The following is a 25994-nucleotide window of genomic DNA, read 5'->3' on the forward strand; positions in this document are numbered from 1 at the left end:
TTGTTTGATGCGTCAGAAATGGAAGGATGAAGTAGAAGTCGCCACTTAAGCAGTGAAGGGTTATTCTTTGTAAATAATAGATCAAACGCACCGGAGCTATTTCTAATGGAGCTATATGCAGCTTCTGTTTCAAGGACAGTGTGTGGTTGAAAAAAACACAACCACAGTTCATCCTATCTGTAACCTGTGGTCAGTTTATTGGCACTGTCAGTCAAATATTATGATCGATTAGACTTTGAGCTTTTAATATCGTTAAATGTCCTCTTATAGTCAAGTATATGTTTATATATTTGTATAAAAGGAATACCTGGAGTCATATTTAATTTTCCTGTGGAGGGGAAAGCATACTACATTTTTCAGAGCATTTTCTACAAATCAGAGAGATTAAATACTGTTACTGAATCAGCCAGATTTCGGCCTCTTCGTATTTTTATTGTGTAATAAGAATCTTAAATGCACGTATAATTTATATTTGGTTTCATTTTATCAGTGATAGTTTTTCATACTCTTGCCCTTGTTTATGCTCCATTCAACAGGTTCCTTTTAAAATGCATCTAAGGCTTGTTTCTACAGATATTTTGGAGCTAATCTGACTCAAGGATATACAAACTTGTTTTAAACGTTAGGGCATAATCCACAAGGAAAGTTTTCCTATGCAGGTTGCGTGGAAATAATTGTGAACAGCACAAGTGTGTGTGTGTATGTTTGAAAATGTATTCTTGCAGAGGTTTTATTGATTTCACTAGAACTGATGCAAAAACGGTCTGGGTGAAGCTTCTTGTTAGATTCAAAATAACACTTTTGATTTAAACAGAAGTTTAGAGAAAGAAAGAAAATTGTAATCAGTGGAATAAAATATTTTATGTTCAGAACAATATGAAGCTGGTGATACCTATTTTGTTTAATGTGTTCGTTAATTATTTCAACTAATGCTTACACTTTACTGAAAAATAAAAGATAAATTAAACATGAGTAATTTTAAGAACAGTTATTTAAATTCTCAGTTTATATTGTTTGTATCATACTGTGGCTCAAATTTTATCTGGAAGTATTCCGTTGTATATTGAGAAAATGCATAGCATTATGTTATAAGGAACATTTTTCTTCATATTATTTATCAGTAGATTAACATAATATATTTCATTATTCATATTATTATTTACAAATAGTATTTATATAAATAGTAATTAAAATGATAATCAACTATGCTTCAGAAAATTTTCTTGACCTTTCTTCTTTAACATCAGTTATTAGTACTACTCGTCAACTTCTAAACATTTTAAACTATTTTTTTGTCTTTATAAATGCAGTCTATACTGTAAAGAAAACAAAAGATCTGGACATATAAATCAGACTGAAGTACTTGCATAAAGCACTATATTCCTGGGTTGTATGTTCCTGCGGGTCCCTTTTCATTCCAAATTTCCTGCACCAACTTCTTCCCAGGAAGGTTTTGCTTGATCAAGATGAAAAGTGAGGTCACGATGAGGTATATCTGAAAGAAACGCTGTGATACATCGTCATGCCGGTTCTCAGCATTCTATTTGGGAATGTGTTAGTCGGTGCCGGGAAAAAAAGGCAGGTTGACAGCTAATAGATATCCCCACCATTCATTGCTGAGGTATTTTGTCTTTTGTGGCATTGAGAAAAAGACAAGGAAGGGAGTGGAAGCAACTAAAAAATGGCAAAAGATCAAAAAATCAATGGGACGAAGGAATGTGATCTGTTTATCAGGGTGTAGCTGCTCTTTCTGTTTGCATTAAGTCCGAGTGAGCGTCTTTGGTAGCCACGGAAGCTGCTTTCATTCGCTCCCTAGGAGATGTAATACAAGCATGAAAGTTACGATGCCTCACAAAGCGGGCACATATGAAAAAAAAAATTGTTAAGCCACCAGCTTGGCATTACATCAGCCCCCCTTCCCCAGCTGAATTAGACTACTATCTTTGTCCCAGATGTATTGTTGAACTCTGCAAGCATACCGTTTTGTGTATAAGTGTTTAGGATGAACATATTTTCAAGTTCTTTTTCTTGAAAACATCAATAAAATGAGTTGGTATAATAGTTCAGTTAGTGGAAGTTCAAGGAGATGATTGAAGACATAGGCTTTCAGGCTTTGACAGCTAGTGCAATATCTCTGAGTGGACTCCTCATTTTGCTTTAATGGATGAGAGGTTTGTTTTGCTTTATCTTTATTTATCTGAGATGGAAAAAAATGCAAACTCTGAAGTCTTACAATGCCTATACTGTTTTAAGGACATTAGTTAGTCTAAGGTTGTGTTGCCCGTGCTGTCTTTATTACTGTAGATACTGGTCTGTGTCCATTCCCTTTCTTCCTCCCACCTCATTTCTTCAGTGCTATGCCAGCCTATAAGAACTGATCAGGAGACAAGACAGTGCTCCAATCTAGTGGACAAATTTTATTTCCCTTCTAGTTTCTGTGTGATAGGAAGTATCGCAGGGGCTGCATATTTTATAAACTTTTTATTAAAGTTGTGGCATGTTATCATAAAATGAATTGTGATACTTTGTATTACACTCTGGGATTGAGAGATAGACATAGGATTAAAAAAACAATTTCTAGGCATTTCTAGATGATAAATTTAATTTTCTTTGCTATTTGGAGGTCTTCTTTGAAAATGCAATTGTAATGAACGCATTCAGAACTGGAGAATAGATTTACCCTTGGCTTCAAATAGTTGACGTTATCAGGCTCTGTCATTCGTTCCTTCCTATTTTCGGGCTGCTAATTGATGTTTTTGATGTCAGCAAGAAAATTGAAGAAAATGTCATGTGTGAACCAGTGCGGAAGTTAATAAGATTGACTTCGTTGACAGAATTTACAATGAGCGCAGAGACCGCATAATGGGACCACTGCGAATTTGTGAGCTCTCTTTGGAGTCAAAATTGACACCTCACGCTAGGCCAGTGGTCGATAGCAAAGATGGAACATTTGGGAAGGTTCTTAATCTCATTTTTCTCTTCTTTTTTTCCCCTTCGTTTTTAACCTTTTGGAGCTTATTTAATTGCACAAGCAGCTGTTTATCAAGAGGGCTAATGCTTTGGACCAAGCCAAAGTCTTAGTTGAATCTTTGAGCGCCCCTCAACAATGCCAATTTTTATGCTGTTTTGAGTTTGAAAGAAAAGGACCATTGAAAAAGTTTAAACATGTTTTTTTAGGGAACAATATAGTAGTATTACACAATGTTTTGACTAATAAAGCTGAAATGTACATCTCTTTGAAATAAAGGCATTCACACAGTCTTAAGCAAAATAAATAATTCCATCTACAGAAAAATCTCATTCTAAGGACACTAGTCCAAAAAAAGTGTATGCTTAACCAAAATTTCTTTGAATTAAATTCATACCACTAGATGACCTCACTATAGTAAGGTTTTTGCTATAATAGTTTAAATTTCTAATAACGTGACCAAGTTTATTGGATTTTGCGTATATAATTATGGAACGGATTAGCTGAGTTTGGTTCAGTGCATCTGATTTTTTTCCCCTCGCCTTCAGTGAAATGCGCTAACCCCCAATATGCCCACTACCCCCAAGCAGTCTTTTTTTTTTTTTTGAACGCATTGAACAAAATGTGCTCAGCCTCCAAGGATCTTCAGTAAGAGACATTATTCTTGGAATATCCAATTAATTCCATGGGTAGTGATCAGTTAGCGCTTCTTCTTACTTTCTCGCCATTTGAAATGCTAACACAATGAATATTATCTCATTGGTCTACGTCCCTCGGCTAAGCTGTTGCCGCGGGCTGAGAATTTCATCGACTGATGAGACCAGAGGCTGCACCGATAAAAGGTTACAGTACGTGATTTGCATGCTAATTGGGGGTTGCTTACATGAACCTGGAAGTTCTTTAACTTTTATTTGACTTTTTTCCTTTGTATTCAGATTATTTTTGTTCGTTAAAAAAACTTTTAAATTGAATACATTGCACATTATTACTATTTTTGTCTTGTTTTGGATGCCTTTCAATACACAAATACTAAATGTTTTATATTTTGAACAAAATTATATAGATGATTCCACATTGAAGTTCTGATTAATAAAAGTTCTGTGTTTGTACACAGTATCTTAAAGAAAACCCTTTTTCCCCCAAATTGGGGAACATGTTTCTGTTCTATAATGAAATGTTGCCTTTTGTGTTAAATGAAACCATAATTAGTGCATCAATGTCACTTACATCACATTACACTTGTATATGAGCCACCTATAATATATACATGGTTCTTTAATTATATAATTCCAAATCACAGGTTAATACATTTCTTGAAAACAGCCTATTCCAACCTGATGTATTCCAGATGTTTTGGACTACAACTTCCACCATCTGCAAATAGTATGACAATCAACTCTGATAACTGAAATTCAACAGGGACTGTAGTCAGTTACAACAGGTAGACACTGGGATGAAAAAGCTGTTCTGAAATGATTAAAACAGAGTTGGGGCCTTTTTGTGGGGAAATTAGCAGAAAATACATCAGATGTTTATTATGTTATCTGAAACACAAAATGTTTGCTTTGGTTTTATATAATAGAAATCATACTTAAAAACCGAAAGATGCCAACCATGTCAAGTTTGTCCATAAATGCAAATAGCACAGAAGTCTAAAAATAATTATTTTAAAAAACGTGATGGATTCTGAACAGAAAGGATGCATATACAAAATTATATATAGTATAAAATACAGCATGTCTGTTGAGGGCACAAGAAAGGAGCCTCCATTTTTTTTAAGGCAGGCATTTTAAGGTATCAATGGGTGTGATTGCTTTAGACTCCGTTGTAACAAAAATTGTTTCTGATCTGAGAAGAATTGTGATAGTGAAGGTAACACTATGGTTCTATCTTTTTTTTTTTTTAAAGGAAGTAGATGTATGTGGGAGAGAAAGAAAAAGGAGGAGGAGGAGGAGAAGAGGGAGAAGAGGTGAATTTCAACCTTCCTATAGCTGTAATCTTAGAGGCTGGGTAATACATTTGGAGACTTATCCTACTGAATCAAAATCAGGAGACCTTTTCCAAAATTGCTAGTAAAAGGGTCTAGTGAAGCTAGGAATGAAAGGCTCCCCCTTCTTTTTCCTAGCTGTCTATGAGCAGTAAAGCAGGTGGCTCCCCGTGGCTGACTTTTCATGACAACATGCCATTAGAAATTGTGGTCCTGTTGATCAATCCACTCGACATGACAGCTTTGCCGCAAGGCCTAGCTCTTTGAGCACCAGCGCTGTGGCTTTTCCCTCCTTTTTTCCTGCACTAATTGGTGAAAGTTTTTACTGTGCTTGTGGCATAGGAAATTCCTTTGAACAGTGTCACAATCAAGTGTTGACTTCTTTAGAATTGCAAGTAGGTTAAGTGAGTATCAACATAGCAATATCTTTTAAGAGTTCTTTCTCCCCCCCCAAAAAAGATTAAATCTTTAATCAAAATTTTGTTAGAGAAGAATTGTAAAAAACAGTCTGAATGTTTAGAAGTAGTATTTTGGTAATGAGTATTAAATTATCATATTGTACATTTATACATAGAATCCTACCTTTTTCTTTTTTTTCATGAATAATATACTAATGCTCTTATCAAAAATATCAACATAAAATAAGAATCATAAACATGATTTTTTTTTAAAAAAGGTATTATGAAGTTGCTTGTATAGTTATTTTGGTCAAGGAACTTTTTTCAGGTTTTCCCCAGAAGCCGGACCTAATATTGATATTATGCTATCAGTTAAGTATTAAGGAATGCTGCTCTTTGAAATGCAGAAAAGTAATTTATTGAATAATATGTGTCTTTGTGAGAAAGGTAATATTATTGTTACAAATATTTGCTGCATGTATAAAAATGCTTAAAAATATATCAATGAATTAAAATATTTTATATCATGTGGGGAAACTCTGTGTAAGAAAAGTTGTAAGTTTATGTATCTGTAGTACTTAGATATTTATGCTTTAAGATTCAACCACCAAGTCACTGTGTATTTTTCATGCTATATTGTCTTTTCATCTCATTAGCTTTCATAACTGCTGCAAATCCTGCAAAACTGATACCATTGTTGTGCATCATAAATATATATCCCAAGGACTGTATATATTCTATAAAACTGATACCATTTACTGTAATTATATAGCATGTATACATAGAATTTCATGGTAAGGGCTCAGTATTGAGGCAAGTAGCAAATATAAAGGGGAAAAAAGGAAATGCAGAGATCACCATAGCTGTTAGTTCTCAATGCATATCCAGCTACAGAAAGCTGAAATTATTGGATAACTTTTACCACCGAACCCGGCTGAATACGCAGGAAGTAACAGATATTTCAGTCTGACTTAGTCAATGCAAGTGTAAAAACAGTTACAGTTTTATTTTAAAAGTAGAGCACTACCAGGGCTTACTGTATTTGTATCATTTCCCCTCCTGTAAGTGCTGCTGTAATTCTTTTTGTTATCCTATTTTATATAGCCAAATTGAAAGGGGCATAAATTCATATCCTTAATTTTGCCCAGAAAAAAAATGCTAAAATTTGCATTATTAACATTATCAAGTCACTGGTTGGTAAGACATCAGACATGACGAGCAAGAAGGGCAGCTTAGGGAGAATTGGGCTTTAAACCCTCAGCAGATCGGAGTTAGGATCAAAGGCGCTTGTTTTATGTGGCTGTGTGAGACTTTGAAGTCTTGACTGCACCTACAGCACTCATTTCATCAGGTTCACTGGTGTCTTAATAGCAGATCAATAAGTTTCAAAGTCGGAGAGTTAATTTGATACTAGTGCTGATGCAGTCGTGCTGGGGACGCAGAGAGAGGCAGGAGAAAGCAACCTATTAAGATCTGGGATGCGGAGAGGTGCCTGATGATGTTGATTCTATCCACAGAATCCCAAACTGTAAATGTTGAAGCTCAACATTTCCAAGCTGTAACATACTATTAAGAGGAAAATTAGATGTTTGCTTTGTTGAAGGAGATGATAAATTAGTGGTTCTCTGTTATGCCAAGATTGGGTCCAGAAATACAGGCAACGTTTTAATGTGTTTAATGTAAAATAAAAGGCCTGAACAAAGCACAAAATTTTATATCTCTCAAAGATGATATATCTTTTATTGCTCCCAAAATAGGCAAGCACATGAGAGAAAGTATGCTCTGTTGCGTATTTTTCAGTTTTGTTTCCCCAATTGTATGATTTATACTGAAAAAAAAATGCTTAAAGGCAAGTGGGGTTATCAGTGGAAACAATAGTCAGAGGAAATGTACTGTGTTTTTAATTCTACCTTGTCATGATTCTGGATATGTACAATTAATATTTCATCCTCAATTTGATCATTTTCCTGTACTGCAATGCCTTCTTAAGGGCAAGTCCAACTTAAATATTATTTATTTTGCATGATTTTCTTTTTAGACTGCAAAGGAAAAAAATCAGTTTCAGTAAGTAGGCAATATTATTTATAGAAAAATAAAAATTATACTGATGTAAAATGTTAAGTTATGATAATGATTTATTCTTGTATCAGCGCTACATTCACCCAGGCATAGCTGATGCAACCCGAACAGTTTTCACAAACTAAGACACAGAGACATACGTAAATACATAATCCCTCTTAAAAAGAAATTTCTTTTTTAGAAATCATAGGAACTTTTCCATCTGTATGTATGGTAGAGGTTTCCTTGCACCAGAGGTCAACTTCACACCCTTTTGGAACAAAACTCTAATTTAGAATGTTCATCTAAGGGTTGATAATGGCATTAGGGGGCCAGGAGGCTGGTCGGTGGGAGCCGTAGATTAGCGCAGTAGCCACAGCAGCTTTACTTAGACCCCCATGATTCATTGGACAGATTAACTATCACATCTGTCATTTTTATTCCTTTTAATTCTTCCCCTTTTGACACATTTAAAATAATAAAAGTTTTTCCCTCGAAAAAAAGATGGAAGGAGAGGATTAATAAAAATTACCAAAAAGCAAGTTCTATGAAAGAAGCCACCAAAGGTATGTTCCAAAATGCCTCTGTAAAAATTACATTATTAAGCGATTGATTGGTTGATTTTTGCACAAGGGGGGGCATGTTTGCATGCACATATATATCAGCTGAAGAGTGTAGACCCTGATAAATTGGTTAGAAAGGTAAGAGCCAAGTTCTAAAACATTTAATTTCTTTAAAAGCAATGATTGTTCAAGTGGCTAGTAACTGAGCTCTGTATGAAAATACTGTATATTCCCAGTATTTGTTTCTTTTGGAATTTGTTTCTCTTGATTTCATGATTCTATTAATTAGAATTTATCATAAAGGGTGATTCCATGTTCAAAAATTCAGACCTGATTGAATGAAAATTAATGTTTGATCTCTTCCAAGCCCAAGGGGAGACTACTGTCTGGTTGCTGATTGCTTAATAATTATTGTTGGGGTTCCACAAGTGCAGTTTCCAATGTGTTTATCACAGAAAGATGTCAGTATTAAATGGGAATTTAAGAGTTTCTATAAATGTAATCATTGATAAAGTGAGTGAGACAGTTCTTGGGAACTGGGGAATTGGTGCAGAAGGAATTGTAGGAAATGAAGGTGTCTCTTGTCAAATTTGGGTAGGAATTATTTACTGTGCTGGCTTTTCTGAGCTGCTGAAGTGAAAGCGAAGACATGGAAAATCACTCAAGGTGGTATGAATTGCTCCTTCTCTGTTCTTTTCTTTAAAATAAGAAGAAAAGATTTAAGAAAAGATCATATTTTTCTTAAAATACTATGAATGAAAATCTGTCAACATGTTTGGTATTTTTAATTTTTTTTAAAATTCTTACAATAACCATAACTAAGTATCATGGATAGTGTATCCCCACCCAATAATGATCTACACTTCATTAAAAGAGTATTAATTTGGCTCCCAATCTCTTGGGAAGCACCTTAAGATGATGTTGTGGGTGGGGGGGTGGGGGGGTTCCCCCCGAATTGTTTTTTAAAAAAAATTCTAGCAGATTTGGTCCCTGTCAGTCAGAAATAATTGTGTTCTTAATCTTGTCCCTGATGGATGACTCGGAGTTCAGCAACGGGCCAGCTCCAATGACAAATACAATATTAATATTCATTAACTGCTTTGACAATGCTAATTTTGATGCAGTAGTAAAGGGCCTTCCAAAGTTAGCGGCCAAAGCATCAGAGCTACGCAAGGTGGCAAGATAATTTGTGCTGGTTTGCTGAGCTGAAGCCTTTTAAAGTCTATGGCAAAAAGCTAGGTACCACAAACAAAAAAGAGAAAGGGAAAAAGTTCTGAAGCATTGGAAAGCAGGGCAGCGGAAGTAATACGATCACACTCCGCTCAAAAATTTGACACCTCTGATGCAGTTTCTTTGAGTGAAATTTCTACAAAGTTGCAACAAAAAAAAAAAAGCATAGCATGGTAAGTCAGCACATTCGTGATTTTGTTTAATCTTTTTGATCTTTTCAATTATCACTATTTGAAGATCAATAGTCATTTTTCCTATTCTGCTTAGAAGACACGCAGCGGTGGTTTAATATGCGTTAGGACCATTCGCTTTATAGGCAGGCATCTGCAACTTGGTGTGATTTTTCTGTTTAAGCTATGAGAAAATCTGTATATGAAATGCTTCTGATTTTTTTTTATTTTTTGGGTCGGGTCCCATTTTTAGGCATATATGTTAATTTTTTTATGGTCTTTATAAAATAATATATAATTCACATTTTCCTGTTGATAAGAATTTGGGGATGGGGGAATTTTTTCGAGGAAGAAGAAAAAGATCAGAATGATCTTCCATCTTTTACTGAAATCGAACCTCTCCCCCCCACATTTGACTGGCATCAAATAGCCATTAAAGCTTCATTTCCCTGATGAACGGTGAAGCAGGGCTTTCACCAAGTTAGGTGAACTTTGGGGAGCTGAGATTTCCATTATATTTGCCAAGTCGGCAAACAAAATATCAGCTTTTGTTCTTTTGACTGACTATATGGGGGTTTGAGAGGAGGTGGAGAGAGAGAAATGAGAACTTTTCCCCCCACTTTTTGTGTGGTTTGGTATTGAATCAGGGGGAGAAGCAGGCATTGTTCATTTTCCTACCAAGCGAAATAATTCTATGAATGGAACTGGACTTGAGCATCTTTTCTGAAGAGCTGGCGTTGCAGAGCTGTTCCCGTGTGTTTATCTGTTCAGTGCAGCTCCGTGGTGAATGGCTTAGGTAGGGTGCTGCCCTCCAGTGGATCAACCAACTGCAGTCTTAATACACATCATGTAGGTATGTTAATATAACAAGCGGCAGCATGCTTGAAACCAGGCAGCGTGAAGCATCCTGATTAAAACTGTTGTAAATGGTAAGCTATACCTTTTCCTCCTTTCACACAGGGACTATCAGAATGAGACTTTGCATTTCATGTATCAGCACTGATAGTTGCATTTTGTTGCATGTTTTTTGTTGCATGTTAGTTTTTTGTCAGTTCAGAGAATCTTAGGAGACTTTTGCCATGAGAAAAATGCTTTGGAGTTTGGGAACTTTTATTAGATTGGCTTCCACCATCATTACTGAAGAATCCTTCTGGTTTTTTTTTTTGTTTTCACTGAAGATGTACATTATTCCTTATGGCTTATTCTCAGCTCCTGAAGGTTAGGTTAAGTAAGGCCATTGCCTTCCTTTCATCAACATAAAGTTGAATTAGGGAAGCAGAATGTTTGGGAGTTTTTCTTCCTTTGCAGAAAATCTAATAGTACCTTTTTCCTCCAAGTTCTATAAATAATAAAGTTTTCAGTAACACCTGTATACTGGACCTGAGAAGCATCTGTGATTGAACAGCAGTTCAATTTCTCCTATCCCATGTATAAGTGTAACTTCACCTCAGTGTGAGAAAGGTTCCAAAACTTCATGGAGCTCCTTATTGCAATTGCCTTTTTAAAAAAAACTTTCAAATACTCAGTTCTTAAATAGTAGAACTTCCATTCTTTTTTCCTGATGTTTTCTCTTCCTCATCCCAGCCCAAAGGTATATGGACAATTTTATTGCATTAAGTAAATGACTTCTCTCTGCAATGAGTTCAGAGCAGTTCTCCTGGGTAGGTAGGTAGGTAAGTCAGAAGAAAGACAGACAAATAGACAAAGAAAGTTGGTAGGTTCACATGGTTCTCTTAAAAAAATAATTACAGAACAAAATATTGTCTTTCTTTCTCACTTCCTATTTTTTTGGACAGCCAGGAAGGAAGCCTTCTGTTTAAGGCAGTCCATCCTGTTTTCTGTACTTTATAAGTTATTGTTGCTAAATGATTGGGAACTGTCCATCACCAGCCAGAGAACTTGCAGTTTATTTAAGAAATTGCACGTGGGACAAAAGCAACTGATGGAGTGTGGTGGCCGCTGTGAATAGAGGGAGGGAATGCAATTAGTTGCCGTGCTGTTGGAGCTTTTTACTTGTCAAACTGGAGCCTCATTGCTTTTGTTATTACCATGTAAAGGGAAATTGCAGGGTTTTGTTTTGGTATTAAGGGCCTTAACGGTTGCTGGCTGACACTTTATTTGCAAAGGCTGGATAAGTGCGGGAAAAGGATGGTGGTGAGAAAAGCACATAGGAGAACTCTTTCTCTCTTTGGGAGAAGTTCTTCCAGATGCTTAGGATTTTATATCCAGTTCTGAATATAATGCAGCCAATGCACCTGTAAAATAAGGGCAATAAATGCATGATGACGGTTGCAGAGATTTTTGCTGTATGTTTTGCCTAAAAAGTTTTTTCCTTTTTAGCAAAAATTTATTCTGTGAGTTAATTTACTACATACATATATAAAAACATGGGTGCCAGGTCTTTATGGATTTAACAAGATTTCAGAATTGATCTTTATTGGGACTATTCAAGAAATTTCTTCCTTTGTAAAATATATTTCACTTTGGTGTATGAACTTGACTTGTACTGCTTTTGTATTGATAACTGATAATGCTCTTTTGTGCTAGATATTGCTCAGCCATCATATTGGTGTTTTCTTCTGCACTGGTTATTTTGAGATTTGCAGTGAATTTGACTGTAGGAATTAGACTGCTGTCTTTGCAACTTTTCTCTCTCAAATCAGTAATGATCAAGAAAAGTAGCTGAGTGGATAACTTGTAAGACATGGAGAAAATAAGTTAGCATTGTTCAGATCACTGAGAAAACTGAAGCAATATTTTTCTTTACCTTTCACTTATGGAAATTTTTAATAAAAGTTGTTACAGAAGAATGTACCTTGGGCAGTAAAAAATCTTGCAGACATGCTAAGGTAATCTTGTCTTGCTTTTGTACAAAATTTTACCCAAAGGGACCACTTTTTATGCTGGCAAAAGTTAAAACATGGGACACTGTTCTAAAAGCAGAAGACCTGATAAAGACTTGTATTTGTGTTAGAGTAACAAGAAAATCAACTTCTTCCTGCAGGTCTGTCACTTAAAAAATGGCTTGGTGGTATCTGACAGTTGCTCTCATGATTGCTTGCTTCACTTAAGTGCTTGTGTTCCCTCATGGCTCTGTTGTTGCCTTGCTTCACAGCTTAATGTTACCAGTGTTATCTGAATTGTTGTAGTGTTGTCATTGATTTCCAAGGTAACTGCTTTTTAAAGTTATCCTTAACAGACAGACAAAGGGGTGGGGGTGAGAATTTGGGTATTGGAACCTAGAAATGATTACTCTGAGTTTTGATAACCACGGTCAAACTCTTAGAAAACAAGACGCTTCTCTCAACCAACATCCGATGTCACAATGGATACTGAACATTCAGAGAACTCCAGGCCTCAAAACTGGAGACATCTTGATATTTTAGGACCACTCTTTAAGTGAAAACATGGGTAGAGGAATGGGAGGGAAACAGAAAGGGAAAAGCAGACAGTGAAAATAACATAGAGAACAATTGGCATTTTGGTTGTGAAGAAAAAAAAAGTCTTTTATGATTAAGAGTGGGGAAGACAAAGCTGTTATGTACCCAAGAGATGCACTTTTAATGGGAATGGAAGATTTGAGTGGTAAAGGAGGAACACTTGCTTCTGGCTTCTCTCTGTTCCAGCATTTTGGCTGTTGGCAACTCAATTTGAATTGCTGGGTGAGTAGCATCTGTGTGTGTATGTGAGTATGAATTTTTGTGCATGTAGTGTGCGTGTGCAGCTTTCTAGTGATGACCACTGAACTAGTTGTGTAACTTGTTTTCATTAGTGCTGGAGGTATCATTAAAAAGAAGAAGATAGAATAATCAATTCAAGCTGTGACCTTTATTCAATGCTTTTTTTTAAAAGTGAGAATCACTTGAGGAGGGGGATAGGGATAGAATGATTTATCACTGACAGCTCTTAACATGTTTAACATTGCATAACAACACAAACCTATATTTTTGCCACATGAAAAGACCTGGGACTATTTAAAAATTGATTTTTCTTGTTTTTGGAGAGAAGTCCTTTTCTTTTTGCATTGTCGTCATAGAAAAGGGGATTTCATAATTTGCAGCAGGTTCCATTTATTGAATGAAAGCTGCTGAGTAAACCTTGCCAATGAAAACAAATGCATTTGGATGGGAGCATATATTTATTGTGCAATATATCTCCAAAAAGGCATGATGCATACTGAAATACTACTTTTTTGAATTTATTTTATGCATCAACATCTTTTGTTGTGCAGCTATTTTACCTTTCCCTATTTTAGAACAAATTATTTAGAACATAATAATTGAGATTAATGAAATAAATTCTATGTGTGGCTTCTCAGAAGGAAATTCCATTGATTTCAGGCATCCTTATTTGGGTAACATGGGTATGGGACTTCGATTTTAATATTTTTTAAAGCTAATTTGCCCATCTAAGACTTCTGTCCTTTGCATGCTAACATAGTATAAGCTATATGGATTCCAGTGGAATTATTTTTAAGTTTATATATCCTAAGTATACTTCAGATTCTTTACATTGCATTATTTGTCTACTGGGTTATCTTTATATACATTACATTTAATAGATTCTTCTCTCTCCCTTGGAGCAATTTCTATAGGATTATTATAGTATGCCTTTGGCATTTTGAATGGTTAAAGGTTTCATCTGTAAATAATTCTCTTTGGAAGAAAATGTTTATTTGTTGCATCAAAAAATAATTCAGTGATGATATATATTTCTAAGAAATCCTTCAAATTATTTGGTTAATAATATAAAATACATCATTTTAAATGAGAAGAAATATGTATTTAAGATCTTACAAACCACACATCTAGAGGCTTGCAAAATATACTTCATGATATGGAATTACCAAGATATCTCTTGCTGAAGTTTAGGCCTGCTTATGGATTGCCTTCTTCCATTCTATGCTTTTAAACTTTGTTGAAAAATTAGTATTTATTTCATTCAAATGTAATTTTAAAAAATCATGAGTTGTGTGTAACTGCAAATCTAAGCATATTTTCCAAGAAACAAATTCCATGGAACTGTATGAAGTTTACTTTGTAATAAATTCGCTTAGGTGTGTAGCTGCTATCTCTGGATTTTACCCTCAAAGGGATTCTGCAGTATTGAAAAATTAAAGTCATTGAACTCAGTGGAAGTTATTATGAGATTAGTTTGGAGCCAATTATTCCGTTAAATCTTTTCCCTCCAAATTTGATAAGCAAAACAAATGTCATTTGGAAGTGACGTTCAGTCATTACTTGATGGTTCTGTTCATATCTATAGCTATTACTTTTATACCATTATGTAATATACTTTTTAAGCAAAATAGAGCAAGTTCTGTTACAAAATTAATTATGTATATTTTACCAGGATATTATAAAATTTGTAATAATGGTTCTTTAATTTGTAATTCTTTATAATACCTTATAGAAAGTAAAAACTGTATATGATAAGCCTAATCCTTTCATTTCACTCTGTCCTTTTTACAAAGTTTCCATTTAGTCTTAGATACTAGTAATTTAATAGACTTTGGTTCCAAATACCGTTATTGGAAAACATTCTATTTTTTCTACTGCAAATTGACTGTGGGAGGGAGTGTTATTCAGTCCAGTTCATATATAAATACATGAATTGCTGTACTGCAATGGTTTTGAAAAGATCAAAAACAATAATTTTGGAGTAATGCAACGGGTGACTTCTTTCTGACTTTGCAAAGCATAGCTATTTGCATCCTTCACTTCTGGAAATATTTGTTATGATATTTTTTAGACCATTCTCCTTCACTTTCAGGCATTACATTCTTTATTTGTATTAAATTCAAATTGTGCAATGTGTAACACCAAAGTCTTTGCATGTTTTAGGGAAAATATAAATATTAAAAAGAGTGCTTGACTTTCAGGATTTCTACTATTTTCTTGCAAAACGTATTGATTTGCCATCAAAACTTCCTATGTCAGACATGTACCTTTGAGCATAAATGGTTAATCTTTTATAATGCTCGCAAACAAAATATGGCTGGTGACATATATGAAGTTCAATAATAGTTCAATGCAGTATTTACTTATTAATAATGAAAATTTAACTTTTCAAGCAAGATATCAATTGCTATAAAAAATCTCTTGCCTAACCATTTGAACATTACCATTAAAAAAAATTACATAAATTTTTAGCAGTCAATCTTTCGCTGTCTCTCTCTTCATAGATCTTTCACATACTATTATTATGTGAAATTTTGCTTGTAAGTCACTTTTTGTGAGATGGGCGGCTATATAAATTTTATAAATAAACAAATTATGAAAAGTGTAATCCATTTAAAGTATATGCTTAATTCTCCCCCCCCCCCCCTTGGAATTGTTCAGTTCTCTGGGCTTCCTCCTCCTCTTTTTCCAAGAGAATGAATACTCATGATTTCACCTTCACCATTCCTAGTAAGTTTCCCTGAGTTTATTCAAACTCGTGTGTTCGCTTTGGCAGTACACATACTAAACTTTATTCAAACTCATTTGTTGCTAATTATGATTAGAAAAAAAAAAACTTACAAGTCAATAGTTTGTTTTTGTTCCTGCAAATCAATTAAGTAAAAATATATTTGAATCATCAAAAATAGTTTTATCCAATATGTTAATTTATCAGGCATTTAAAGGAACCTGGATACGGAATCTGAGTGAACATTTCCCAAGCTTTATTTAAATGAATGTCATATTCCAAAGTTCTGAAGCAAGAAGCTAGCGCTGTTTTATTTTATTAACCCTTCAGATAATAATTTGGAGTTTGATTAGCTTTTGAGGAAGCTTGTAGCCCATATTTAATAGGAACAATTTTCCAATCAGGAAGTAGAAAGAAAAACAGAAGTGAAGTAGAAGTATTCAGGTCACCCCCTCTTTTAAGGGGTTTGTAGGTATAGCGGGTTAGTTTTTTGTGAACGTCTGGCTAGGAAAGTATTGTCCATACACATGGTTGTCAGTGCTCCTGCCATCATTTACGTGAGGGAAGAAAATGAGTCCTTTTAACATAAGGAGCTATGTTTATCAATGGAAGCCTTGTCCTCAGCTACAATAGGGAGTGAGCTTAGGGCAAGACCTTAGGCAGAAATGAGCTACATTAAAGTTTGAAAGGGTTCAGAGCACTGTATCAGTAACAATAGGCTAAGAAGAAGTAGATTCCTTGAAAAAATGCTTAGTCAGATGTGAAAGTATTCCTTATGTCAATAAAATGTATTGACATACATTCAGTAAATATAATGGTCCTTAATTCCCGCAAGAATAACACAGAGAAGGCACTGAAGAGTTTGTATTTGTTGTCTGAAAAAATTCTTTAAAGTTTGACATTTTAAAAAAATCTGATTATTTTCTTACATAACTATTACATTAAAATACCTATGTTAATGTGTTTTCCTAAATTAATAGAAAAATAGCTGAAATGCTTTTGTTGATCTAGTCCTTTTTATTTAACTATACTGGAATAAATAAGACTGAATATAATATCTATGAGAGTAAACAATTGATATCAGTTTTAAAAGAGAAACATTTGGAAGGCTTAGTTACTGAAAATTACTAATGCAGATGGTATAACACAGAGTTCCAGCACAAAATACAGAAAAGCCTACAAGACCCACTAATATATTTGGCTCTTTGTGAATCAGGTTTATAAAGACAGCTTTATAAGTTTATAGTCCAATTTTTACTCTACAGTATTTTACACTAGAAGAGTACTGAAAAGGAGGGCATGGCAGGAAAAATAGAGATGGAGAGGCAGAGATGTAGTTTCATTTGTGTTCCAGTTTTAGAGATGAATTGTGAGCGTTTCTTTCTCTTATAGTTTTGACCCCCATCTCGGAGAAAGCATTAAAATGCATAGGTCTAAGATACAGTGCCTAGTAACATGCCTAAAGATAACAAAAGTGATCAGTTTGGGTTGGAAATCCAGGATGCTAACAAAACATGATAAATGTGATAGCTCAGATGTATGCTAAATTCTCATACAGTATGAGAATTTCATTCCTGACTGTGGCTTAATGGAATATATATCATAGACCCAACTTATTCCTATGTATCCTTATTCCTTTCTGTCATGTAACCTTCTAGTACTAAGTACATTTATTGCTGTTGCATTTAAGTATCATTAATATTACTCCTCCACATACATAATAGTCTAGATCAAATCCCAACACTGTGCAAACAAACTTGTACAATTGGATGTTTTCCTCTTTTTTCCCCTATGGTCACCACGTTCCAGAGTAGATTCTGAGAGTGAGGACATTCTGCTGGTGAGCTGGAGAAAGAGGAAGTTATTTCTCCTACCCCCTTGTTGTTGTTTGGAAGTTGTTCCATCAGCAGAGGGAGTATACAGCCCCTCAGATTTTTTTCACTTTTCTCTTGGAGTAACTTATAGGAATTTATTCAAGACACAGCTGCATTTTTAATACACTGTGGCTGAAATTTCTAATAGGAAGGTCTTGTCCATGGTTTATGTTATCTTCATTTATACATGTGCTAAACCTTCTTAATTTTTGTTCAGTAACTTTATTGATTCCATGACTGTAATGTAATCTGCTTTGCTTCAGGCATAGACAATCAAGGAAAAGTGGAAAAAATGCCAAACTTTTAATTTGCTTTTTCATCAAGCCAGAAATTAATTACCAAGTTTACCAAAAGATGGGCCCTCCATATGCTCACCTTTTCATCCATCTTCTATTTGTATTTGTTTGTATTCTAATTCTATTGACTAGAGTAAGAAAAATCCTGTTCTGTTTTTCATTAACGGCATTTTAAAAGATACACTTCCAGAAAATTTCAGTGTTGTTAGACAGTGATTTGGTTTTATTATAAAGTAAGCAAGAACAAATAGGGAAATATACTCTAGAAAACAATCATATATGTGGAAGAGGGAAGGAGCTAAGATGATATAAAAGCGCTTTTAATCTAATTTCTGTGTTTAACCTTTTATAGTCATTTGATTGTGCTGGAGACTGCTTTTGGGCAGTGGGGTGGTGTCAGGCAATCCCCCCCTTTGTTCACTTCAAAGACAGAAGGAAATGGAGTATTAATTCTCAACACTGACATTGCTAATAGTTTCCCCCTGAGCTTCCCCACCCAGAAATATAGTTAATTTAATTCCATAATGCTACTTGCAAAATCAACTTCCTTTGATGCAAACCAGAAGTACCTCCAAAATTACCTTTGCCGTCTTGTTTGAATTGTTGGCTATCCTTGCCCTTTTTCAGTAAATGTGCCTAACATATTGGTACCATTATATATTTAACAAAAAACTAAATTGCAGTGGACGAGCAAAGTTCAATTTTATCTCTGTCTAGATAAAGTATAAAAGTACCTGCTAGCCTGTTTCCATAGCATAAACTATATTTTAGCATTATATTTGTCCAAAATTGAAATTGCACAAACTGTAGCAAAAGACATTCATATGACTCCCACCCTGATGATATTCCAGTGTGTGGAATGGAGCTGGGGCTAGAGTGGTTGTTCAGGCCCCGTCTTTTTGTGATATTGTATGTTTTCCAGATGTGCATGATTCCTTTTTGCATGGTTTTATGCTCTTATTTCTAATTATAAGCCACCCAGACTTGTCCGGAGTTAGATGGCCTCTAAATTGTAATGGTCGTCATCATCATATGATCTTTAACATTTATATAATGGAGGGCTCAATGAGATCTTTAACTTAATGAAAAAGGAGGAATCAGTGAGTTTTGAATGAGAATGTAGTAAGCCATAGAGAAAACCTTCAGAAATGTTAAGTCTGTATCAAATCTTCTAGTGAGCATTGAAAGTGGACTTGCAGAACTCAATAACTAAATGTAAAAGGCAAGTAGGGATCTCCTTCGTAACATGCAATGCAAGTCTGATGATAATTCAGAAACTCGGGCCCTCGGAATGCTACGCTTGGATGCTGAATGACTGCAAAAGTTGAACAAAATATGTTAACAAATAAACTAGATTTCAGAGATTCATCTGGCACAGAACAACAAATAAACTGACAGGTTTAAATTTTTCTCAGTGATTATTCATAGAAGCCATCAGTATATATTGTCTCTGGCTGGAATATTATTTGAGAAAATCAGAATTGTGTTTGATTTCCTAAGGACAAGCATGAATGAACTCTGAGTGATTGCTTCATCTTAGGTCATTCTGCCAGGGGGAGCAGCAAAATAAATTTTATAACAACAACAACTATTTTACAAGCTGTTACTATTTTATAAGTTAGTGAATTAAATTAATTTATTTTTATTACCGCTTATCTTCATTATAATAGAGTGTGATTATTCCAGGGTTAGGGTTAGGGTTACACAACCCTCAACATGTTTACTAAGTCCCTATGTATTCAGTGACTCTGTCTTGTTATGTTTTTAATAATTGTAGCATTATGGAGGAGTCCTGCAGAGTTATACTCAGAAATAAGTCTTGTAGCAGTTTTTAAAAATACTTCCCTTTAAAAAAAGTGTATAAGTAATAAATAAATAGCTGTGGTAGAATTTTCATTTTCATCAAGTACAAGTTACTGTTTTTTTCCAATCCAACTGAAAAATTGCAAAGCAAGCAAACTACATTGATACGGTATAATGAAATATGCTTTGAAAGTCTGAAGTATTTCAAAGGAAATTCAGAATTTATGTACTTTTAAAAGAAGAAATCTTAGAGGTTTCTTTGAAAGTGTCCATCCATCTCTTTTTGGAATGACAATTGCTAATCTAGATTGAGGATAATAGCAAAGACTGACAGCTCCTGGACTAAGGTGGCACTTGTAGGCACTACTTACTGTCCCTATTCTTTTAATGTAATTCCTTTTACTTGATGTTAATGCAAATCGTTCCTTACTGAAGGTAATAAAAGGAAATGAAGACACATTTGAAAATGAAAGTTGACGCTAATCCATTCTTCATCTAATACTAGACTTTTTATCTTTGCTGCTACCTAATCTGGTTAAATGTCCCTGTTGTAGGATTTTAGTGTAAATCCTCTATAGGGAATAGGGTTCCCCCCCCCCCTCTCTCTGGTGAGTGTGTATGAATGTGTGTGAATTGCAATTGGTTTATTTGCAGAAAAAAAATGGCTCAGTTTGCTTGTTTCATCTTTTGGTGTGTGTGCAATTCACTGTGCAATTTAAAAAAAAAAAACAATCCCCCCCTCCACATTTTAGTTTTTTCTTCTTTATTCCCTTTCTGTTATCCCTGTGGAGGAATAATAGTTTAACTATAATACAACATTTGATATTTTATTTTTGAGAGTGATACGGTTTTAAGCATCCCCTTCTTTCCACATCCCTTCTCCAAGTTATATTCACTGCCAGTGAGAAGTTGCATATTAATATGCTCTGTTTATTTGAAAATTGGGACCCTTGCCTAGATGTCTATTCAGAAGAAATTCCCCTGGAATTCAATAAGTTCCATTCAGTTCACTGACATTTACCTTGCAAATAAGCATGTTTAGGCTTTACTATCTTTGAGACAATTGGATAGTCTTTGCTTGCTTGCTTGTTTTTTAATGAACTAAAACTCCAAATATCTTTCTTTCTTTCTTTAGGACATACTTACAAAATTTAAAAAAATGGATGATGGGTCAGTAGTTAATTTTAGTTTAAGGCAGACATGGAGCTGAATGTGGACGTATCTAGAGGATGAAATTTAAAAAGTATATGGGGAAAAGTTGGTTGTAGTGTGAGAACTGCATTTGAAAAACACAAAGTCTGCCTTTTCTTTTAAATACTCTAGGGCCAATGCTAATTTGTTTCTAGGTGGATCAGCTGCATGATTGGCTCAGGTTGGTTCATGTCCACTAACAACACAGCTTTTGAATTGCTGACACATGGATTTTATTTGTGACCAGAACTGTGTGTCCTGAAATGAACTCTGCAGCATACACATCTGACTGTAATATCTGTCTGTCAGCAATTTTAGCGTTACATTATTTGGCAGAGGGTGAAAAATATTTCCTATACCTGGTAGAGATCAGCAAACAACTGCTCCCTGAGACTTCTATATTTTGTGACACTCTCAAAATTTCATAGTGCAAACATCATGTCTTAATCTAAACAAAGGAAACAGACAAACAAAAAACCCTTACTACCGCAACAGCAGCTTTCCTCCAAATGATGAGATGTTCCTTTATATATCATGAAAATCTTTAAAATACATTACAGTAGAGAGAGTTCAATTAAAATGAAGTCTAGGATCTTCCATGTATGGCATTTGCTGTGTTCCCTCACCATGTCCGACCTCTTCTATCTCAGTTACAATGGAGAAGCAAAGACTGCAAACACAGTTTGCTGTTTGAAAGCTGGAACTTCAGCATGAGCAGTTTCCCATTGGTTGGAACCTTAGTTTGCCCCACCTCCTTGGCTTTCCATCCCCCTTGAAGACAAGTAACCATGACACCTCAGCATTTCACTGTGCTTTTGAAATTGAATAACTGATTCCCACTTTGCAGCAAAAACAAGTGTATGAGGTTACAGTGGGGTTAGGGGCAGGGTGCACTAGAAGCCAATTTCTTTATTGGTCTGCTGGAGGGAACATTGGCCAGTTCATGGCTTGTACTGAGTGCTTTGTGATAGCCATGGTAAGGACGTGACAGGTCACTGAGAAAACATTTTTGGCCATTTAAAACGTGACTTTAAAGAGTGGCTATGAAGAAGTCCCTAAAAGAGAGTCAAGAGGCTTCAGTTTACAGGTCAGGAATTTCATTCTAAAGAGTGAAGGCTTAAGAACATTGAGTTTATTTTAGTTCACTTCCTAGTAAAGAAACTTAAGAATCCCAAAGCATTAGAAAAAGGGGGAGAAAGAGCGCTATTGAAGATATTCTCACATTCTGAACATGAAGAGTCATAAATGCTAAAAACATCTGTAGCTGTGTATATATGTGCATAATTGTGTATGTGTGTGTGTGTGTGTGCATATGTCTATAGCTTCCTTAATGTGTCTACTTTGAGGATTATTAATGCAGCATCTTCCCTACACTTTTTATTTTCTATTTTTGCAGTCTAACAAAGTCCCAGTTGTGCAGCACCCACATCATGTACATCCTCTTACACCGCTTATTACGTACAGCAATGAGCACTTCACACCAGGGAATCCTCCTCCACACTTACCAGCCGATGTAGATCCAAAAACAGGTAGGTTGAAAGAGTTATTGTGGAGGGATGTTTGAGAAGGGGTTAGGCTTTAAAGAAGTTTTTTAAATATGGTAGTGTCAGATCAATTAAGGAAGAAAAATATTGGCAAAATGTAACAAAAGGAACAGTTTCAAAGTGATTAAAAATGAGCAAATTAACTTAAGTGATGACAGTTTGCAAGATAGGTAAGTTGTAATTTCCTGCATACATAACTTTGAAATGATGTGCCCTATCATTCAATGCATTCTAATGATAATGCAATCCATTTCTAATGTCTGTTTTTAGGTGGGATACATTGATACCAACCAGAAACTAAACCTTATGGTTTAAAGAAAAATACCAAGATAATACTCAATTGTTCCTAAAAGCTGTTAATAGAGGTCTACTTTAATAAAAATGGTAAAGAATTACCTTATATAGCATTGTTTCTAGAAAGAGAAAGGAAATTTCCATTGCAGGATAAAATGATTCAAATGAATATTATCAGGGATAGTTATTATCAGGATAGATATAGATATAAATTGATATAGACATAGAGATATGAAATAGAGATTAGATTGTGTTTTTAAAAGTTTTATTTCCATTTCCAATTATTATTTTAAATTAAAATAATTAAATAATTAAATAAATTAAACTAAATTAAATTAAATTAAATTCACTAAATAAATCTACCACAATAAAATATATGCAGTTTTAACAATTCTTTAAAAAGAAAGCAATATAAAATTTGCGTTCAATTGTAAATTCGTTTTCTTGGACTAATGCCCTGACTTCATTGGGATTATTCCAGAGTTGTAGCATATTGATTTCAACCAGCTAGGCCTATGCTTGACTTTTAAGCCATTGTTAAGTAAGTTTCCAAAATTAAATCGTTCTCATATCACAGAATTGGACGCTTTGTTTCAATTTTAAATGTTTTATTGCAATAATGTACAGAAAAAAGAGGGGGAAAAGAAATATAAAACATAAAAATGAGCAAATAGAAAAACAATCATAACTTTATAATACATATAAGAAAAATCAACTTAGTTTTAAATATACAGCATTAAAACTTGACCACATGGAATAATATTGTTCAGTCTTTTCATAATGTCAGTTTAGGGTCAGGTTCTAAGCAGAGGATGAATATACATCTATTTTCCAAGACTGTAAATCTGGATGATACTGGCTTTCCATCTCAAAATATTTTACCCCATGCTCCATAAGCTTATATCTCTTCATACATCCCAAATTTTGTTAATATAATTCAAAATAATACACATATCCTTAAAGAACATTATCCTTCCGAAAGCCATATGAGCAAATTTATGTACGTATACCAAAACAAATCAATATTGGAACAAGCCAAAGTTCCTATGTGTAAATGTCTCCTCTGTGATTTTACATAATCTGACAACAAAGCCTTTTTAAACGTTCTAATATGAAAAAATATTTTGTTGAACTAATATCCTCTTAAGATCATAAGACACACATTTAATATTCTAGAAGTCCATTGATCTTTCATTTGTTAATGCATTATTTATTTATATGTTCTATTCAATCAATTCTAGTTGTTTATCAGTTTTACATCAGTAAAACTAGTTAACAACAATACCCTTTGTTTCAAAATTATTGTATATAATTAACATCTTCTCTTATTAAAGAGGACTGTGGATTTAGAATATCCAATACACTTTTCAAGACTGATAATAATGCATCTGGACAAAATTGTAAAATGTGATTATGTGCAATAATTTTAGACAATTTAAATACTTCTTACTTCATCAGGGATGGTTAAAAACATAATTAGCAATAAGCTGATATAAAGTATTAATACCCCTATTAGACCATGCATACCTGCTCCAAATAGGGGAGGATTACTTGAAATTTTCCAGCTGGGATTATCCCAAAGTATAAGCATATAATGCAAATAAGGGTAAAAAGCATGCTTCTGTTCCAGTAACTTCAAAAGGTATCTTGCTGTCCTTATTGTTGGACGCACAGTATGACTGTATTTAAAAAAAATATATGAAAGACTTAATACTGAAACAGTCATAAAATAAGTTTCCAATTGGTCCAATAGTAGTTTTTGAATTGGATCACTTGAATTCTAGAAGGAAATAGAAATTAAAATATAGGCCAAGTGATAAAGCTGGAAAATAGGTAAGTTAAACTCCCCTTCATTATAAGATAACTGTCACTTGATTAAAGATATCTAGAGAGATCTTTCCTGTAGAAAATGTCTTAATAACTTACAAATCTATATAAAATATCTTATAGGTGTTAAAATAGGAGTGCCTCTAAATATATATAAATCCTGAGAAAATGTTCACTTTTACAGTGTGTATATTTTCCCACTGGAATTTTTAACCATATAGTAAAGGTAAAGGTTCTCATTTAGTTATGTCTGACACTAGGGGGTGGTGCTAACCTCCATTTCATGGCCGAAGAGCCAGCGTTGTCCAAAGACACTTCCGCGGTCACGTGGCCAGCATGACAGTCACAGAACGCTGTTACCATATATTTATATCAATATTACTATAATACAAACAATATGATATTATTTAGGTCTACAGAAAGAAAGTATTATTGAAGTAATTATTCCCAGATATTTAAAAGTATCCAAACACCAGGTAAAATCCCAGTTTGTACAAATTTCAGTAGCTACATTGGAATCTATAGGAAGAATATAAAAGTAGGTAAAACTGAATCATCTGATACTTTGTTGTACTATATCTATACATTGTGTTGTAGAACATTCATAATTATCCATAAAACATGAGTTTTGTGTTCAGCTGCATTTAGACCCACAGTGTCTAAACCTTACAAAACAGACCAATTGTGCTAGTATTAAATTAAAGTACAGGTAGTACTTGTTTAGCGACTGCCTCATTTAGCAACTATTCACAGTTATGATGGTGATGAAAAAGTAACTTTATGACCAATTCTAGCAGTTACAACCTTCACAGGCCTGTAAAGCAAAGGAAAGCTGAAGTAAGATTATAAGCACAGTCATGGTTTCACTTAATGACTGCTTCACTTAATGACCAAGTTGCAGGTCCTAATTGTGGTTGCTAAATGAGAACTACCAGTAAATATTGGAGGAGATAAAGGATGTTCTTGATAATTTCCATGAGACATATAGATGGGTGAATAAATAATTCATTTTCAAATATTCCTGGCAAAAGGATTAAAGAACCACATTTTAATCAAAGTATTTAAAAAAGAAGGAAACCCATATTTGATCTAAACTTGTTCAAGAAAGTTCCATTGTAGCATTTCAAGACATTCTCATTGTCAAATCAGGTTTTTCTGAAGTGTTCAAGACCATTTTGATTCAAGATTGAGCAGGATGAGCCCTAGTATTGTCTTAACATAAGTGCCACGGTAGTTTTTGAATTCTTTTGCATCAACATTTAACAAAGAAATGTTGTAACAATCAGCCTTTACCAGCCCATCAAAACTACCCTTTACATTAGCCTCATTATTTTTTTTAATTTAAAAATTACTTTACAAAATAATAAATTTCAAGTACTATGG

At 34.3% G+C, this 25994-nt stretch overlaps 1 protein-coding gene across 23 annotated transcripts in view; it reads left to right on the forward strand.

The window, feature by feature from the left end:
- The window catches only part of TCF7L2 (transcription factor 7 like 2), a 220946-nt gene that overhangs the window by 156716 nt on the left and 38236 nt on the right, over positions 1–25994 (forward strand). For all 23 annotated transcript variants that reach the window (XM_063307178.1, XM_063307181.1, XM_063307185.1 and 20 more), the window contains exon 5: positions 22343–22475. In XM_063307178.1, the coding sequence (XP_063163248.1) occupies positions 22343–22475 (133 nt within the window). The remainder of the gene's footprint in view (positions 1–22342; positions 22476–25994) is intronic.

The sequence above is a fragment of the Candoia aspera genome, chromosome 6 (genome assembly GCF_035149785.1).
Source record: "Candoia aspera isolate rCanAsp1 chromosome 6, rCanAsp1.hap2, whole genome shotgun sequence".
Taxonomy (NCBI): Eukaryota; Metazoa; Chordata; class Lepidosauria; order Squamata; family Boidae; genus Candoia; species Candoia aspera.